The following is a 20,681-nucleotide window of genomic DNA, read 5'->3' on the forward strand; positions in this document are numbered from 1 at the left end:
TTTGGTATTAGGAGCACAGACTGACAACTGATGAAGTGGAGGTGGTTACATATGTTAGTGATGTTAGCCGCAGCTCAGCTGCCTGGACTTCTGGTTAACTGACTAGTGTGCCTCTCATAATATGGATTATAAAATCTCCATCCCAATATCTCCAAGCAGAAAAAAATGTCTTATGAGATAATGTCTTGCTTTGTTTTTGGAATAAATCAAGGATGACATGAATCAACAGGAGGGAACCGGCAGAGCCTGAGTGTCTAAAGTAGGACAGAGTGAAGAGGATGGATGCTACAGAAAATGATCTGGATATGAATCCTGTACTCTGAGCAGTGAAGATCTGCTGATGTTGGAGTCTGTGGAGTGATGCTTTCTATGGTTGTCTTCTCAACAACAAAAATTATTCATTCAAATCCAGACAGATGCTCGTAAAAAAATGTAAAGAACTTTGTCTTACCATTCCTCTGAAGAGCTGCCAGTCACCAAAGTTCATCTCCATCTCTTTCTTCAACTCTTCAAGATTGCAATGAGTAAGCACTCGACCATTTATATTAGCCTGCAATGGATAACATTCAATTTATTAACATGCAAAGAAAACACAATGCATTCAAGACAGAAAAGACTATTAGAATAACAGATAACTCAAAACAACAGAAAAACTGTTTTAATGTATACCTTTTTGATGGTAGCTGTGTACTGCGGCAACATGTTTGGGTCAATTCCATCTATCTGTTTGAGACGCTCACACACTGCATCGGTGCTCAAAGAGCTGAGCAGGGCAGCAGGACAGACCTGCGTAATAGCACACACCAATACATGATCAGAATATAGAAAATCCTCTATTGTTATGAGGGCAAATTCAAACATTTTGTTAGAGCAGCTCATCATTCCTACAACATGGATTAGTGCAAATCGAGCAATGATTCCTGGCAGAGAGACATGCAGGCCTGTTACTGTGAAGAACAGAAAAAAGCAAAACCACAATCTCACACACAGTAATTCACTCTATCAGTCACACAGTGCAAGTGTAAACGTAAACAAAGCAGCCAACCTATCCAAATACTCTGTTACCTGCTCTTATCCCCTTTCTCAGTGTATATATAAGCACATTAAGTGTGTGCACAACACTTAAAGGAAGGAGTCTGCAAGTCTGTGAGCTGTACTGAGTGGCCACCGCTGTTAAGAGGCTACAAGGTTCAATGTGACTAATACCAGTTGCCTGTCGATGCAGCCTTAGGCCTCACACACAGCCAGCATGCCAACCACTGGCACAAAAACCAAACAAACTTCATCCATCCTTCACCCCTCTCCCTCTGGCTCTGCTTGTCTCTGTGATGAGCAAACTTCTCACTCCTTCCTTTTTTCATTTCTCCCACCCTCCCTTTCTTCTTTTCTTTACTTCCTTCCTTCCTTCATCTCACATTCCTTCCCCTTCAGCGTCCTGTGCTGACCTCCTACTCTCGTTTCCATCACTCTTTCTCTCTCTCCCCCATCTTTCCCTCCTGCTCCACCCGGCTATTAACACTTATTAAGACATGGCTTCATAGTAAGCCCCCCGGCTTTGTTTCTGGTTTAGAGGGAAAGAAGAGCAAAGCTTAGCTGGACTGTGAATGGTTGTTTGACAAAGAAGAAAAAAAAATACAACACAGTACACGTAAGTAAGTGCCAACTTTCTGTAATGGTGGGAATGAACATTGGCAGTCAGGAAATTTAACTACTGTTCATGTCCACACAGGTTTTTCTCTAGAAAGGAACTACATTAGTGATTCTACATACTAGGACAGGATCTTAAGTTGTGTTTAAGTCTCATTCTACTGCATGCAGAATAGTAACAAACCAATGTGTTTAAGATGAGGTAGAGATAGGTGGACGATGGAAAATTAAAGCTGAAATGCAGAGATGAAAGCCATGAAACCACAGCTGTACCTGCTTCAATTTGTAAGGCAGCGACTTTAAATGCTTGATAAGGAAACAAAAAGAAGCAAACAGTCAAAACCACAGAAAAGATCCTTATTTTACAAATACGAGTCTGTACCTGTGAAAAAAAACAAGGCAGGAAGGCAGAATTAAGACAGTAAAGACAGGCAGACAAGTAGGGAGACAGTAGTGCACATGTTGAACTCATCAACAAGGGATATGAGAAACACTGACAACAGCGCAGACATTTCTCCGTCTCACAGCAGGGCAGGAGACGACTTCTGTACAGCAGCCACACAGCCAGCCAGCACCGTCAGGCCGGAAATGTAGAGGCTATTAGATGTAGAATTATAAGACAGGACGATTTTGTTTTTGCTGGAGTCCTAATCTTTGCAGAAAGAACTGACTCTGAGGGACAGACAGAAAGGAAAACCAAACAAAAGAAGGGGGCACCTTTCACTCACACAAAAAACAGCTGAAATTTCAATTCAAGAAAGGCTCCTTGATTCAGACTGCACGTGTGTCTTCTAGGAACGTGAGTGAAAGCGTGAATATCTGTGTGTTTGTGTTAACCCGCCCAATGTGTGTGTGTGATAAGAGTGTAATTACAGCTGGGCTGAGCTCAGGGCTGGGCAGAAGGATGGGGAAGAGGAAACAGAGCTCTGTGAGGGAGGAAGCATCTTGGTATGGAGATAAGCTCTACCAGCGCTGGGCTCATTGTCAGTGTACAGTATACGTGTATGTGTGTGTATGTGTGTGTTGCCAGCCCCAACAGTTGCTCTGATGATAATCCCAGCAGCCAAAGGAATCCATGCTCACACTTCCATCAGCTAGGCAATTACACTCAGCTAAGACTGCTTACATATCCAAAGAGTCACACACAAATTAAGACACACACGCATCCACACACATACTTGGAGATTTGCTGAAATACAGACAGACATAAGCACTACACAATGAGATTAAGCATGAACCTAAAGGGGATAAAAATATGTACATTTATACTAAGGAAGGATGAGGAAGATATGAGGAGCAAAATGTGGTATCAGCTAAGGCACTGATGAAGGTATGGGGGACAGGATTTTTTCAAATTTATAGACAGAAAATAAGGACAGATAAGCGGTACTGAAAAAAAAAACATGAGACAGTAATCTATATTTAAATCTTTCATACAGCTTTTCTCAATGCTTGCTGGTATTGCCCTGATAAGTGGCTTTATGAAGCACAGCTCTCCTGAGCAGTGTTATCATTAAATTGTTCAAATAGTAGCTGCTCTTTCTGGAAACGTTAATATCTGGATGCAGAAGTTTGGTTCTTTTTCTCCAAATAATATATAATAAAATTAAAAAGAAAGAAAATTGACATGCCAACTGCTAAGAAGACCCTTTTGGAAAGTTATAATCACTTTTCAGAGAATTTAAACTGTAACTCAGAATAAAATTGATTTAAAATAATATTAATAACTGTGCTATGGTCTGCTTGTTAGTGGGAGGTCACAATCACACCTCATGCAATCTGGAATCAAACTGGTGATTTATTTAGCCTCTGAAAACAATAATCAATGTTTTAATGACATTGATTATAACAATAGTCAACTGATTTTGTTTTAAGTTAACGTTTTCCACATCTTTTGCTTGTTACGTGACCTAACGCATCCAAATGAAGCCTACTCCAATGTGACTGGCCAGTGTTACTCAGACTACAACTAAAACCAGGAATTATATGAACTGTGCTTATTCATGTAAGTAAGTCTGTTGGTACATATAACACCAAATACTGCTTAAGTAATTTAACAATCAACAAGCACCAGGTGTGATAACCTGTTTTTGTTCTCCTAGCCTTTCTGAGCCACATCAAAACACAGCCTGCCGAACATACAGGTGTGCATTTTATGCATGCAAAACAACAAATGGTAAAACTTTAACACATCGGGTTTACAGGCAGATTACATTATACCAGTTCTGTTACACAACTGTGTGTGTATAGGTGCAGTAAACGTGCTTAAAAGCCTGCTGATATTAGCAAGGTTACCATGGTGGGGTCAGAAGGACTTGAGGGGAGGCCTTCTCTGGCATCCTCTGCAATAACATCCTGACATGGACGCAGAATGGAAACACAGTTGTACAAGAGGGAAGATTAAGAAAGGCTGAGTTCATGACCACTGAAGTTTTTTGAATAACCTTTCACTTATTTAGTTTGGGTTTGGCTTTTAAAATGGAGAAATACACCCCATGTGGGGGGTCAGAAGCCGGACTGTATGTAAGTAGAGGGGCAATGAAAACAGGGTGATTTTAGAATCAAAAGGAGGTATGAAAAACAAAATACTATAATAAAAAAGGGACTCGGACTAAGAAAGATGGAGGAAAACAACACCAGCAAAGAGGAAGTGTTAAAAAAGGAAAAGAAGTTAGACTTTTGTGGTTTGTTCATGCGGTAGATTGACACAACGGACCTGCCTGTGGGCTAAACAGCGAGTCACATTCATCTAATAACTAGTAAGAGCAATGACACTTGCTCAAACTAGTAAATAAAAAAAAATCCTGTCACGCAATGTTTATTCATAATATAAATACTACTGTTACAAGTGCATCTGCTGCTGTAATCATCACATGAGAGATGAAAGGACATTAGAAACAGGTCTAGTGCTTCTTCTTTACTTACAAGTCCACTGGCTTCTTGGGGTTGACCAGGAATTTTAATGGAAGGGCGTGAGGATGAGGGGACATGGTGGGAGTAATGTCGTGGCAGGTGATACACATGATGGGGGAAATAAGGCTACAAGGGAAGAAAGAACGAAGATGAAGATGTAGATGGGGAGGGAAAAGGAGATAAACAAAATAAAAACAAAATCATATAAGGAAGTTCATGCTCACACAAGACAAAATGTAGTGAAAAAATTGTTAAATCTGCTTCTGCTCATGGTCATATAGTACAATCAACACCTGCTAACGGGAAAAACCGCGTGATTAACACAAAGAGGATTGAAACAATTGTACATATGGATTATGTGCAGAGGACTGAGCAGCTACATCAAAGATGTCGTCTCTACTGTCTCTACTAGAAAGCAGCCATGAAGTGAAAATAAACTTAAGGTAGTGCTAATACTGAACAATGCATTCAGGGGTTAAAGCAAAAAGTTTTTTTTTTTGTTTTTTTGTTTTTGAGGGGAGGGGGGGATTACTGACCCTAAATGGTTTAGGAGCAAACAAAACACAAACAAATAAATGGGCCTTATTTGCATTTTCATAAATAAAAGTTTCTAAAATCAGGAACTGTGTTTCAATTAATCTATTAGCTCTGTAGAAAAATTCAGTCCATACATGAACACCTACAGTCTTGCAGGTTTTTAGCAGGACCTGGTCTAATGTGCTCTGGGTGCCTACCCCCCTAAAATATCCCATAAAAGTAAAACTTATTTTCATGTTCACAAATAAAATAAAAGGTTTCACAAATCATAAACTGAACTGTGTGTTAACAATGATGTAGAATAATTCAGTCCAGATTTGAACATCCAAAGTCTTGTAGTTTTTCAGCAGGACCTGGTCTAATTTGGCCCAAGTCCCCAAAAGTTAGTGGAATCACCCTTTTAATTACACGTCAGAAGCTAACTTCAACAACATCAGGCTGCGTGCGTCTCTGAACATTTCTTCATCCACGCTCAACACTGGTGTTTGAAAACTAACCAGCCTGTTATTTACCTTATTTAAATGATTGCTTGTCCTTTCTGACTCTACAAGGTCACACGTTCACAATTCTCCTCTACCTTGATGTGCAAAGCCACATGCACACGCAGGTGAGCACACTCCCACCAGCAGACAGACAGAGCGCATGTGTGGGAAAATATGTGGCATAAATAACAATTAATAATCAAGCTTTACAAATTTGCCCTCAATTCTGCCAATAAAACTGACGTAGCATAGTATGATTGTAGTTTTATTCAACGTTTACAGCTCTTTATCAACCTCTCTGCTCTATCGTACCAATCTGTGGTCTATCGTAGATTTAAATTGCAGCTGGGTCTCTCAACCACATGTTTATCAAGGCCCCGCTCAGCTTCTGATCGGTTATAAAAGCGTTTAATTGAGAGCAAAGCTGCGTTCCTCTCACAACACTGGTAGATGAAGTCAAACTAACAAAAGTCCACATTAGGGCACATTAACTTTATTAATTTGTCTTTTTCTTCCTTTTATTTTTTGCCGCAAAAACTCTGCAAGCCGGAAATCTGGCACAGTGATGGAAAATTTTAAGCCCTGTGCATTCCATATCTGGACTATCAAGTCTTTTACATTTTGATTTAGCATTATTTCATCAAGATGGATATCTAACAGACTAGTGTAGTGGGTAGAGGACTGGATATTGTGTCTCACCCGGTTGTAGAATGGGTGTTGAGGACCTGTCATCCCACTGAAGTAAGAGCTGTGGGGCTGAGGAGGCAGTGACCCAGAGAAAGAGCCTGTTGGGGAGCAGGCAGCAGAGTGCGGGCCATACCCTGACTGAGGACGGGGCACTACCTCTTGCAGGGGCAGCGTGGGATAGGTCACTCCTCCAATGTGCATCTGCTCCCTGGCCGCACGCACATCTGAGAAACGGGAAAAAAAAAAAAAATGTAAGCACAACGGAGGAAGAGAGAAGAAAGTGTTTATCTGTGACGCTGATGATCATGTCTTGGCGATGACTATAAAGACCCTTCTGATCCACCCACGCATCAGTAATTTAGGTTTATTTTATAATCTCTGGGGAGTACAGACAGTTGTGAATACAAAGAGAAAAATACATATCAAACAGTTCATGTACGCAAGAGGAAAATTCCGGGATGCTCAAAGCACTGCAGGGGGATTACGACAAGAACAGTGCTTATGACATGCTTGCCTTATCCTAAATAGCAACAATCAAACAGCTAAAAAGTATAATTAAGAAAAAATGGGAGATTACTACAACAGTCAGCTGTGAATTCCATTACCACTTTGATTTCTGAATTACTGTGTTTGCTCAAAAACATCCGTTGTGATGATATTCTCCATTTTTCAAAATATATGTTAGCCAAATAATTACTGTGACACATGTAGCAACTTGCTGTCCCTGAGAAAAAATATTAACCTGTGGAAACAAACAACCCAGACCATGTGAATTCAAAGGTTTTCCCATAAATCTATTTGACTTTAAGAGGAGCAAAGTAGGGAGCTTTGATAAAACATCCCAAATTAAAGTTAAACAAGCCCAAAGACAGAACAGAGTTCCTCTGTGTAGCTGGTAAGAGAGTAAGTACCAGAAACAGAAGCAGGCACCAGAATGTCTCCTGGTTATACAAGTGGCTGCTGAATGACATGCTGAGTGAGACCCAATCCAGCCTGCGAACACAATGGGGGCCTTATGATGTAAGTCAGGCTCATGGGCGGGTATCACTGACAACACTGCCCACTAGCTGGCCACAGGACACAGGGCACAAAGTATCAACTGGTCATGGGGAAGGGGGGGTGTCACTGTGCAGGAGAAATGGTCATCTTCTGCTCCCTATGGACATGTGTGGAGGTAAAGACACCTTTTTTATGAGGACGCACACAAAAATAAACACGTTTTGTGGATACATACAGTACACAGACCTAAACACTTTTAAGGAATGAGTCTGCATTTACAGACTGGACATCTGGTTGTGGAACTTGGTCAGCTGCACCCTCCATGACTCAATGTTGGCAGAACAGAACAGACTTTCTGTGTGTGTGAGTGTGTGTTTTCTGTGGTTTCACAGCACTATGATGCAGCAGCTTCACACTAGGCGTCATTGACACTCCTATATAGGCTAAATGGCCACTGACGCACGGTAGCAAAAGTACAGCGCAGCACTAGCTTGTAGTTCAATATTGTTGCACTTTTACATCACAGTATATTCAAATTGTGAAGTGTGGTGCAGCATCACAGGCGGTTTGTGACAATGAGTGAGAGCATTGTTCTGATTTCACAGAAGCGGAGTGAAAACCTGCTCGACATTTGATTGTTTAGAAATTAGAGCCGTGGGTTATTGTGTCCCTGCAGTGGGTGATTTTAGAGCAAACCCTGCTGCAATGCTATGACTAATGCCACTGCTAAATGAGCTAACTGAACTCAACCCATCAGGTAGAAGACATTTCTCAATTTGTCCATGTTAGTGGACAATGTTTTTTTGTTTTGTTTTTAAATACAGCTCAACAATACATGCCAAACCACAAAGGTCATGACTTGTAGTAAAAGCTTTAGAGGCAGTAGCAGAGTTGGACCCATTGTATTTGTCCAAGTTCATGATTAAACTTATATACCACTTTTACACATCCCAAACAACAACTAACTTTTAAAAAAGTGCAACACTTTCCATCACCATCATCAAAGCACCAAATGAGGGAATATCTTTTTGAAGAATGTTAATCCCTGCAGCAGCACTCTAGAGAGAAAGTCCAGTCACGGCAGGTTTTGGCAACCCAACTAACGTTTTATTTCAGATATCTGTCAAATTCATGAGATCTTTCGTGAGAGTAGCTGAGAAGATCGTCGGTGCCTCTCTCCCCTCCCTGCAAAACATCTACACCTCTCGCCTCACCCGTAAAGCCCTCTGCATTGTGATACACCCAACCCACCCGTCACACAGCTTCTTCAACCTGCTGCCACCAGAAAGGAGACTTTGGGGCCTACGGGCCAGAACCAGCAGACTGAGGGACTGCTTCGTCCATCAGGCTGTCAGGATGCTGAACTCTCTTCCTGCTCTACCCCCCTCCACACACACACACACACACACACACACACACACACACACACACACACACACACACACACACACACACACACACACACACACACACACAAACCCTGGACTCTGACACCCCCATCAACACTTAAAACTTTTCACACCCTGAGGTTGACTCCCTCAGGAACAAGCACACAGCCACTTTAACCAGACCATAAGATAATTCAGTCTTCAGTTTTGAACTATAATCATAAACATATATTGCACTGACTGAAATTTGCCGTGTCTTTTTATTAGTGTGTTTTATTTACTTAGTGATAGTACTTATTTGGTTCGTTTTGTTTGTCTTAAATTCTTGTATTTCATGCATCAAGGTTTGAGAGAACCATCATTTCAGTTCTCTGTTTGTCCTGTATATGCTGCAAAATTGACAATAAAGCTGACACTGACTTTGAGAAAGAGAAAAAAAATGTATGTGTATACAGACCTGTTATGATCTCCCTAAGTTTGGGGTCGAGGTTGACAGTGCAGGGAAGAAACATTTCCACATCTCTTGCAGTAAGAACAGGTGTTCTAGAGGAAAGGAAGACCTCAAAGCTTCGGATGTCTCCATCAATCTCCAGAAGGGGCTCAATGTCCTTGGTGGTGGGAATATTCTTGGAGATTCTTTAGGGCAGGATGGAAAAAAAAATATCAAGAATTATAATAACCCATAAAACAAACCAAACAAATATTGAAGATTCTGACTTGTGCAACCAGAGTAGAAAACAAAGTGTTACAAACTGATGGAAAAAGAAAAGAGGAAACAGCTAGCAGGACTGTGATGATTAAAAAGATATACCAACGGTCATCATCATCATGAGAGCAGAGAGATAACTGGATTTAGAAAATGCAAGACAGTAAAAAGGGGATGTTCAAGAACAGATAAAGTGAGGGATGTTATCTTTTCGAAGCAGAGGAGGAAACCTGAGAAGATGACAATCAGGATAATTTAGCTAGCAGACGGAAGCGCGTCATGATGCACTGCAGCTACATGTTTGTTATCACAGGCCTAAGTAAACACCATACAGCACAAACTAAAACTTAAATTAAACTTGTAGGTTTGAAGTGGCAACTGAAGGTTTAACATGAATCTTAAGTATGAATTTTAAAATTTTATGAGAAGCAAATTTTAAGTTCAGATACACAAGGTTAAAGATATCAGTTAAATCCAGGACAGAGTTATGTGGGTCCAAAGATTCAAGGGATGCAACAACCAACAACTCCAATCACATCTCATTGATTCTATCATTCAGACATGAAAATATGAAACGTGGAGTCGCTCGTGACACTGGCCATTCATCACAAGAGTAGGCAGCTCTTATCAGATCAATGAGGAGACTACACTCAGGAAGAGATGTTTGTGTCATCCCTGCCTTCATTTGTCATCCAAACCCTTCATCATTTTCTCAGTAAAGGCTCTTCTCCCCCTACATCCTGCTTGACCTTCACTCCTTCCAGACCAACCCCATCTCACCCTCCTCATCACACAGTCTGTGATTTTCCTGAGACGGCGTGCAGAAAAGCTGGGTTTTTCCCCAAGTCTGATCTGTTTTTAACAGTGAACAGAAGCAGGTCTTTCTGTGGCTTGATGGGATGATTAGTGCCGCTGCTACAGCACGCTAGCTAAGTCAGGATGAGGTCAGCATCTGGCTGTGCTCATCACAACACACCGTAAACTAACACTATCAGCTAACTTGATCCAGTTAGGCACTTCAAAATGTCCCATCACTTCAATTAAATGAGGTTCTTATTCCACAGTAAAGAGTAGACAAAAACAAGACAGAACACACAGTTCCAAGTTACATAACTTTAATTTTTGGTGTAGTTGACACGCCTGTCCAGAGAGCTTACAGTGAGCGAACAGGTAGGGATTCAGTCTTCCGTTCAAGGACATTTTGATCGGACAGATGGTTGGTGATGGATGCATCTGCTGCTGCAGAGCTTAAACCTTTGACCTTGTGGTTTCAGGATGTCTCAGACCAAATGTAGAGGTCTGGCAAGAAATAGTGAGATAGGGATGTCCTAGAGAGATGGCTCAATTTACCCAACCAACCTGTAAATCTTCTGGTGGAGTTTTGCTAAACAAATTACTGACAAGACAATCCTGCCCTCAGTTTCTAATAGTATAAAATTTACCTGTGGCCATTCACCTCTTGAAACATACACTAAAAACCACCGTCCTCACTTCACAGCCAGTACAGACTTTGTGACAGGCTGCAAGCTGGTAGGACAAAGAGGCACAGCTGGCTCCAGTGAACAAAGCCTGTTCATTGTTACTTCCATTAGAACATTTAAGAAGACCCAAAAGGTCAAGGAAGCTCCATATTGGCACACATTTGAACCATAGTCATGTGACCTACTGCAGAGGATGAGAAAGATGGTGAAGGCATAAATGTTATCTGTGGACACACACATATGCTGCACCAGTCATGGTGACAGTACGACATCAAATTTGTAGAACATTGACAAAAACAACTGTATTTCTAGCTATGGACACCTGGGCATTCAGAATAAGGAACTTTAAAGGGTGGAGTGTGTGTTTATGCCCATGTGCAAGTGTGTGTACCGAATGCATGTGTGGGTGTTTGTTCCTTTTCTCATGAACTGTATTAACCCATATATAGACTGAGAAAAGCTTGTGCTTTTCCCCATTTCCAGCTGGCTTACTGCTGTTTATTTGTGGGTCTGCAGACACAGACCAACGGGAGCCAGTGACTCTCTCTCACTCACACACTCACACACACACACACACACACACACACACACACACACACACACACACACACACACACACACACACACACACACACACACAGAGAATATCTTTTTGCTTTATCCTCCAAAGAGTTTTTAAGAAATGTTATCATGTCCTTTCATAGAACTTGCTAATGTAACTCTGTCAGATGAAATTTAGAGTAAAGCAGTGATGAAACTACTTTAAAGGAACTTTTGGCCACTTTAAACTTTTAATTTAATTCAACTGTCAGAGTCGAAAGAGTTATATATTTGAACCTGTGCTGAAAATGCCAGGAATTTCACTAAATGCTTGTATCATATCACCGTAGTTAATTACACACCCCCCAAAAAAAACTAGCTTTATGCATATTTAGCTTGCTGACATGTTTGCTCTTGCAGGAGCTCTTCTTTTTTTTGCACTGCAACCATACGGCAGAACAGACAGCTGCACCTTCCAAAGTCAACCAGGAGGTGCTGAGAAGAACAAGTCAAGGACATCCCTTCTTGATTTTCACCCAAACAGATGGAAAGATACAAGAAGACACTAAGAGTCAGAGGTCTGTTCCTGATGTTCCCAACTGACTAGTCGGAAATGTCTGCAGGCATTATACTGTAGGTACTTTGACTAAATTGATGGATGGATGGATGGACAACCGGATAGATATTGAAATATATATATAAATTAAGAAACATGTAAAAAGGATAATTATGTCAATTATAAGATTCTAAGAAAATTATTGAAATACAAATGAATCAAGAATTTAAAAAGTTAAGCAAATCTGACCAGCAAGTTGAACAAGTAGTGGGCCTACTCCTTTAGATGGCGGAGAAATTTGTAAAAAAGGTTTAATCCCTTAAAATCCAGTCAACAAATGTTAATAGTTGGCCCTGTTTTTTAAAAGCTGACACAGATCACTGCAGACTTTGCATTCTTATCGGCAATCTTTTGCTAAATGATAATATGGCTGTTCAGGTTGGAGCACTCAGGAAATCATTGTGTTACTTTCAAGCAGACGAAGGATGAGCGAGATAAAGGTCGGCAGGCATCTCAGCAGCAGTTTTTACACAATAGGTCCATTGACAGGGCTCAGCTTATAACTGCAGCAGAACAGGCACTTCGGTCCAACCACTCTGTGTGGCGAGGCTACTGGGAGCTTCTAAGCTTATCCAAATGCTAATAGGTCCCAAAGCTGACTGGAGCGTAGCCTTTCTTCTCCTCTCAACCTCCCACACACTGCAGCTGATGGGAGTGAGCAGAATTCATCAATCTACCCTTTACGTACTCTTTGGGCACAGAAAATATGAATGTGCCACTTGACTTTGCTTTACAGTTGTCCTCTGTGCTTACGGACAACATTCACAAACACGCCACAAAGACGTGGTCTCTCTGCCAAACATTTCCATAAAGGGACCCAAAGACAGGGACATGCCAGGAGAACAGACGACCGCCTGTGCACATCGTGTTTGAGAAGCTCAAGAGTTTCAGTGTTACACACTGTGTGACCAGTACAACAGAGTGTGGGTGAAGAAGTTAACCAGGCCTGGGTCCGGCACATTCCTGTCCCGGTCAGAGTCATGTCAGAGCTGCTGGCAGTGTCTGCCAAGCGCGTGGATGAAAACAGCGAGGTCCTCTCTGGGAAAACAGTGGACAGGCAAGTTGGCGCGTGGACTCACAGCATCAATGCTGATGGAGGCTATTCTTACAGTGGAAGTTGCCAAGGACTCCACCACCCAAAAGGCAGAGGGAGAGAGGAAAAATGTGTTTTCACTTTAGATGACGCCATGTTCTTTGTCTCCTTAAAATCCAGACGTGTTTCCTTGATTTAAATAAAATACTTCAAGCATTGTGGACGCTGTCTCAGATTTTTTCTCACTTGCTCCTCTTCTTGCGTCCTAGTCTTGGCTGTGCCAACTGACAACTTGTGGCAACATCTGCTTTCGATATACATTTGTGGCAAAGCTTAGTCCAGTAATTGAAACTCTCTTGTACTAAACTGGACCGGTGCAACCCCGAAGCAAATCACAGAGGCAAAAAGGGTAATGGGAAACACACCATACTGATAAAAACTAAACAGCTTTGGAGCAAACACTCTCTCGGCGAGACAGGCTAAGGACTCAGTGGTTCTCTGAAATGTTGATTAAACTCATATGTAGTGCCAAATCAGAGCCTCCTTGTTCCAGACTCTTAAAACCTTAAATTAACTCTCTGGTAAGAGTAACTATGGCCTCATTTTTGACAAACAGTGAAGCTATAAACCTCTGATTGGTGATTTACACACAAGATAGAAGTCTGAAACATACTAGGGCCATGACAGGGTTTGTTCATTGTGACATCAATTGCACCATGAAGTTCAAATCAGCGCATGTGGTTGTTTGACAGCTATAATGACCAGTAGGTAGTCAATTAGATGCTAAGTAATGTGGGGTGAGCAGCTAAAGTCAAGGCAAATATGCAGCAGCATATTATACATCTGGAATAAGTCTATGAAACTATGGAACTAGGTCAATGAGCACATAAAAGTGTGAGAAAAGACAAGCTCAATATAAATAAAAACCCCTTTCATAAATTCGCTGAAACCTCGGAATTTTATTATATACGTATCAGAGGTCCTACAAATGAAATCACATTTGTCCAGTGTTTGCAGCCAATCTTCTACACTGATCACCAATAAAGCTACTACAAAATGAGCACATTCAAGAATACGGCGGCAAATATTCTGGAGCATTTACTGAAAGTGAGTCCTAGAATGAGTCCTTAGAATGGCTGCTTCATAGACTATTCATCTGGCCCTGAATAGGACATTCAAATATATGTAAACATAAAAACAAAAAAATAATAATAATAAAAAAAAAAAAACAACTATCATGATGGACAGGTAGCAAGTTTCATCAGTTATAGACATAATGCAGTAAACATTTATCCATTCATTTTCTATACTCACTTAATCCAATTAAGGGTCACTGGGGCTGGGGCCCAGCAGCTATCAGGTGAGAGATGAGGTATGCCCTGACAGGTTACCAGTCCATCACAGGGCCTGCAGCAGACATAACGCTGCAATTTATAGAGTTTTTCATCACACCCTGCATCTGATGCCCAAGTGACACTGGAGTATGTCTTGTTGTGAGAGGGCATCACAAGCAGATGATCTCCTGCTGTGAAGTACATATGTCCACAGTAAATGCTGTCCAGACCTAATTTTCTAGAAGTGTAAAAGCAGTTTAAGAAAAAAGTGAGAAAAAAATGTTTCACCAAACCAAAGCTTCTCCACATGAATTTGTGTTGAAGACAAAGAAAATAAAGGGAGGAGCCTTATCTGATTATTAAGAAATTTTTTTAAAATCAGTTAACTTACGAGGCCCCAGTGGAAAAACCTAATAAACAACCTTGAGCTTCACAGCTGACACAGTGAGATCACATGTCTAATTGAAATCTGCTTTTAAAGAGCAGAATTGCCATTTCATGGCTGTGTGGTTTATCCACACACACAGAAATACACATACATACACTCACTAACTATGAGGACCTGACCTCCACTGCCTTTGAAGGGCCAGGTTGCTAATATCAGTTAAGAGCCAGACATGTGCGTGTGTGTACATCAAGAAAGCTTTTGGCCCCCGCCGTGGCTGAGTGGGGAATCTCACTGTCTGCTTAAAGGTCAGCACCAACCCTCTTTCAACCCTGCGCTGCTATTTATAATCAACGCCCCACCTTTCAGTAAGTCCAGCACAAAGAGACACAGAGACAGAAAAGTGAGAGAAGGTGCTCAGTACGGCCAAAATTCCCAAGTATCATGCAGGTCTGCTTTTAAGCTGTCCTGTCTTTTTTTTTTCTCATCTTAGTGTCACAACTATATATCAGACCAACCTTCTTTTCATTGATGAATGAGTCTTCTGACTGAAGAGCAGAGGTCAGTCAAAGGTGTAGTGGAGGCTTTTGTAGCATTTAAAATTATTATTTGTGCTTTGCACAAAAAAAGAAAAGAGAAGTTCTCTTGTTTCAGACCAATTAAACTAATCCTTCAACCTCGGCTTAGAGGCAGAAATGAAAAGGGCTTTAAGGATTTTCTAAAGAGGAATGCCGTACAACGTTCTTTCCATCCTCACGTGGTGGTCTCCAGACACACACAAACACAAAAAAAAAACTCCTTTTGTACGCACACAGACGTCTCCTCCTGTGTCACCTGTACACATTGCACACTGGCTATGGCTGCCATGTTTTTTTTATTTTTTGTTTTGTTTTTTTTACATTTTAAGCAGCTCAGCAGGGGTTGAGTGGTGTTGGAGCGTGCTGAGGCTGATTCATGCGTTAGTCACCGCCAGCAAACACCTGAGTGATATAGGAATGACAACACAGGACAAACCAGCCCACATACAGACACTCAAATGTATTCAGCAGAGCACCAGTTTCACTAATACAGCCATGTGGGACCCAGGGGACATGTGCATGAAGCTTTGTGTGTCCACCACCTGGACTACCTCACTTGGAGCAACAGCATCACCTGAGGCCTAGAATGCACCCAAGACATTAACAAGCAATGGAAAACTTTTCACAAAGTAATCCTGCAGGTATCTGTTTCAGTCCTCTATAGCACTGACATACTTTGATTCCTTTACCTTATTTTACATCCTGAGACTGTGCTCTTTCTTCTTTCTCTCTTAATGCTATTTCTTATCGTATTCTTCCTCTCTCACTTTTCCATCGTTATCTCACCCAACCATACATTTTTCTGTCTGTCTTTATCTGTCATGTGGTCTCTCAGCAAACTGGTTTGCAGGCTCGATGTTAGTGTTTTATCAGTGATGCAGTCAGGTCTCTATTGCGACATAGGGGACTTTACATTCACCTTCACAAATGTATACACATTTTTAGGCACTGTGGCAAATTGGAGGCAACTGGCAGTCGAATTACTTGTTTAAATTTGGATTTCATGAAAATACATACTAGTGCGATTCAACACAGAGAAAATGGGGGCTCTAAGAAGCCAGAAATAAGGAAGAAAAATATGTTATGCATATAGAAAGGAACAAGAATGAATATATACAATCAGTTCATGTAGCAAAGAATATAGACTTTTATTTGAGGGCAGGGAATTAAGAGTTCATTAAAAGAATAGAATAGGATTACACTATTTTTTGCAGCCAGAAATTAAAGAGTTTATTACAGGATGCCAAATAAAGAGAATCACAAGCATGAGCTTTGGAATGGCACTTTTAACCCAGTGCATAATTGCAAGTAAATTACAATAATTGTGCCAATTAAAGTAATCCTGGATGAAGAGAGTGTCATCTTAATGTTTCAGTACTTGGGATAAGAGTGTCTCTAATTAAGAGTGAATTGCTGGGCTACATATTCACTCAGATTGTGATTAGTGGGAGAAAAAAAAAAAGAAAGTTTTGAAGTGTCCAAGAAGTGCCTGGCTCCAAAGATGTCTGAAAGGATGATTATTTAGAGGATGAATGCAGGGTCAACCAGTAACACAAAGGACAAGAAAGGATGAAGGGAACAGATAAAACTCATAAGCAAAGACAAAACAATTAAAAACAGAAAATGAATCAGAAAAATAGAGGTACGTTTCAGTTATACATAACAATGATTTCCCTGCCTTGTTCTGCTTCCTGCACTGTGTGCACATGTGTGTGAGTGTGTATTTGTTAAACAGAGCCTGCATCTCAGGGTCTGATTAATTACAGTGATTCTCAGAGGAGTTGGGGATGACATATGTTCATGCACTGGTGTGAGAGCTACTTCTGTGGGTGTGTGAAAATGTGTGTGCGCTTGAGAAAGTATTATATGTACCACATGCGTTAGTTTTGCATGTGGAATTGGTGTGTATGCATGCATAAGTTCAACTACAAAGGCATAAACATTGAAAAATACCCTTTCAGTTAAATCTATTATTACATCTCCAACCATTTGGTTGTAAGAGCGTCTCTAAGTGTATAACATGAAATAGTTTGGTGTATAAATGTGTGGGTGTGTAAAGAACAGAAGATTCAGGTGCAGAGCCAGAAACACACTCCTGAGTGCAGCAGGGGCATCCTGGCACAGACAGGGCACCAGATGTCAGAGCAGTGCAGGAACCTGCTCAGCGGACCAGTGACACTTTTTCTAGAGCTGAAAACTAGATCTGCACTTCCAGGAATAAACTCTCTGATGGCCTGACTAAACCCACCCTCATACTTTACTAGGTCCAAATAATGCAACCAGAAATACTTCACTGAAAACAAATGTAGAGGAGAAAAAGTTTTAACCAAATGTCTGATTTTTAACGGATAACATAGACATTTTGCAGAAACACAGGAGTGGTCCCATCCTGTTAGCTTGAGTCAAGTATACAAGTAGAAAACCTGCTTGAAAATTTATAACTACACTTTTACTGATTGACTGATTGCTTTACTGATTTATTATGCAGTGTATCACAATTAAATGTCTTGTTTTGTTAAAGAAAACTATGCATTTTATTCCTACACAATTAAACTGCATTCTGTTAACCAAGGTGCCTTCTTTATTGGGTATATATTCTCATATTAAAAAGCAAGATGGATACATACCCTTTAAAAGTCAACCAGATAATAAATGGCCAATTCAAATACTTAAAATAAACACAAGTTTTCTTATGAGCCATAAACACACAACAGGCATGTGTCAAACAGGAATGAAGCAACATCCTGAACCTGTTGTTAGTCAGTCACTTAAAGTTACTCTACAGAACTCCCTCTAATAAATGACAAAATGTCACGAGGTATTTCAAATCATCAAGGAAATGCACAGTTAATGGAGTCTCCATTAACGGCCTTTAAGAAGACTTTAAAGCGTTAACCATGAAGCAGTAGGCAGTAATGATTAGCTGTAATCATTAAATGTCTAATGTTAGCTAAAACAAGTAAACTGACAGATAAGGAGAAATTTATCTGAAAGGGGTGTGTGAGTAAGCTTGATTACTTCTTCATAACTGAGAACAACTGTCTTCTACAGTTTGTGCAATTTTTGTTACATAGTACTTTCCCTGTGTTACTTGCATTAGTCTGGGCGGCGGCCCGTCGCCTCTGCGTTAATGACAGAAATTACTGAAGTTATTAACCGATTCCCCATACTCCCATCAGATTAACGAGGCTGTACTGACCTGCTCCTGCTACGGGAATTAGCATTACACTTTTCTTGTCATGGCCTATAATGAACACTTCACATACACTTGTGGGTGCTTGTTATTGCCTAGCAAGTTGCTTAAAAAAACAAAAAAAAGCTTGTAGGTGCTTTGAGAACCTGTTTTTTCTGAGAAATAAGAAAGAAGGTGAGTTCTATTTTTTCCCTCTTTTCTCAAAATAAAATTACAAGCCAGAGAGAATGGCTGTCACTTTGTTTACTGTCAGGCACCCTGTGCTATTTTTTTTTTACAGTATTTAATTGCAGGTCAGTAGTGGGGGGCTTACAGGCTAGGCAGAGCAAGCAGTCTACACTGAGACCAACGTTTGTCATTTAGCCACATTTGAAGGGCCTCACAAAACAGTTCAAACCCCTTCAGTTTTGTGCTGATGAAGATTTGTTCACACGAGACTATTATAATTTATCCATCCAATTATTCACAATGCATTACATGTATGTTTTTCTGTGTGCTTTGGCATACTAAGCTTTACAAAGAAGAGAGAGGAGAGGAAGAGCATGTTGCTTTGTGACTTAGATGCAGGGCGACAGTTGACCTATAAGGGGCTGACTCACCCCTGCGTTCACTTCACCACTAATATATTCACTTAGTAACGCTCAGGGGATGTGCTGTTCTGTTGCATAAAAATGGCTGAGTGCAACAACTTGTACAAATATGTGCTTACTAAAAATGAACACAGAACACATGTCAGATATAAATGACGTTGATCTTGTGGTAACAGAACAAAATGATGCAATAGTAACTATAAGGCCAAGAATGCTGGTGGATTTTTAATGTTAAGTTCTGTAATAAAATGTACAGTGTACTTCTGTGCACATAAATGGTGTATGAGCATAATTATTAACCCTGCTGACAAGAAAGGCAAAGAGGAGTAGCTATCCATTTCTCAGACAAAAAGACAGTAAAGAGAAACACCCTGAGGATCTTAAAGGCCAGTCAAGTGCTTGTTCATCACTAACAGAAAAAGACAGAATAACTCATCCAGAACAAAAAAGGGACCTAAAGAGCCTCGGTTCACAAGAAAGAGGAAGAGAAGAGCAGAGACAGAAAAAGATACACAGACAGAGGTCTGAGTCTTATCAGCGGAAGATTGGTGCAAGAGATAAGGCCTCTAGACAAGGCGTCGTGTTTAGCCTGTTTGAGGCTTCCTGTCATCATCATTAAGGCAGCTTCTTCGATGGCCACTGCAGAACAGAGCAGCCATTTGGAAAGACACCCAGTGAGGAAGAAGATAAAGAAAGACAGGACAGTTGGTAAAAAACAGGGAGATGGCTATATTAAGGCTAATGAGTAGTGTGGTGTCCAATCCCATATCCCCGCCCTGCAGGACAGGCCTTTCGTCAAATGCTGAAACATGCTTGAATTTAATGACTTTCTTAGAACATAATTATGTATTCCAGTTACATTTTGCAAAGTAATTATTGCAAAGATTTATTTTTCCTCTCCGATTCTCACGACACTTAACCAGGTTTAACAACAAAAACAAAACAAAAAACAAACAAAAAAAAACTAAAACATAATTTCCATGCTGAGATGATTCACATTTAACCTCAACTGATTATACTGACCTTACTTTTAATGTAAGAGCCAAAAAGCAAAATAACATATATATATATATATAAAACAAGGTCTAATGAGGCAGTGGTTTGTGTTGAAGATGGGGGATGGAGAGCTGTCTGCTGATTCTAGCTGGCTGCCTAGCTGACAGTAACTGTCTGTGACACTTCCCTGCCGCAGGAGTCGTAGGCGCTAGTGTATTGTGACAGAGTGCAACCTTTAAAGGCCAGCGATTGATGCACAACAGCACCCAAACCCAGCGACTCAGGCTCGGTCGGCCTCCTCCTCTTGTCTGCAGCTAGCATGCCTGAAAGCATTCGTGATCTCATAGACAGAATTCCCATACTGCACACAGACACATTAATTTTCCTTTATAGTTCTATAATTGATCAGAAGCTGCAGGTTTTACAGTTTTAAGCTTTCTTCTATGTATTTCAAGAAGTCCAGGTATTCAGTCACCAGCTGTCCTGAAAATTACGATCAGTTATAAAGTCTGTCTGTTAGGTACCAATACCAATTAGTGCGGTACTCCCAGCCTTTGGCATTAAATGTGCACAGAT

At 40.7% G+C, this 20,681-nt stretch overlaps 1 protein-coding gene across 4 annotated transcripts in view; it reads right to left on the minus strand.

Moving 5' to 3' along the window:
* The window catches only part of kidins220a (kinase D-interacting substrate 220a), a 46,616-nt gene that overhangs the window by 3,323 nt on the left and 22,612 nt on the right, over nt 1-20,681 (minus strand). Inside the window, exons 24-29 of one of the 4 annotated variants that reach the window (XM_041971229.1) lie at nt 9,111-9,289; nt 6,279-6,490; nt 4,573-4,686; nt 1,921-1,953; nt 670-786; nt 452-550 (exon numbers count right to left, since the gene is read on the minus strand). In XM_041971229.1, the coding sequence (XP_041827163.1) occupies nt 452-550; nt 670-786; nt 1,921-1,953; nt 4,573-4,686; nt 6,279-6,490; nt 9,111-9,289 (754 nt within the window). The remainder of the gene's footprint in view (nt 1-451; nt 551-669; nt 787-1,920; nt 1,954-4,572; nt 4,687-6,278; nt 6,491-9,110; nt 9,290-20,681) is intronic. The other 3 variants (XM_041971231.1, XM_041971230.1, XM_041971232.1) reach the window with 3 other exon arrangements.

The sequence above is a fragment of the Melanotaenia boesemani genome, chromosome 20 (genome assembly GCF_017639745.1).
Source record: "Melanotaenia boesemani isolate fMelBoe1 chromosome 20, fMelBoe1.pri, whole genome shotgun sequence".
In the NCBI taxonomy this organism is placed as follows: domain Eukaryota; kingdom Metazoa; phylum Chordata; class Actinopteri; order Atheriniformes; family Melanotaeniidae; genus Melanotaenia; species Melanotaenia boesemani.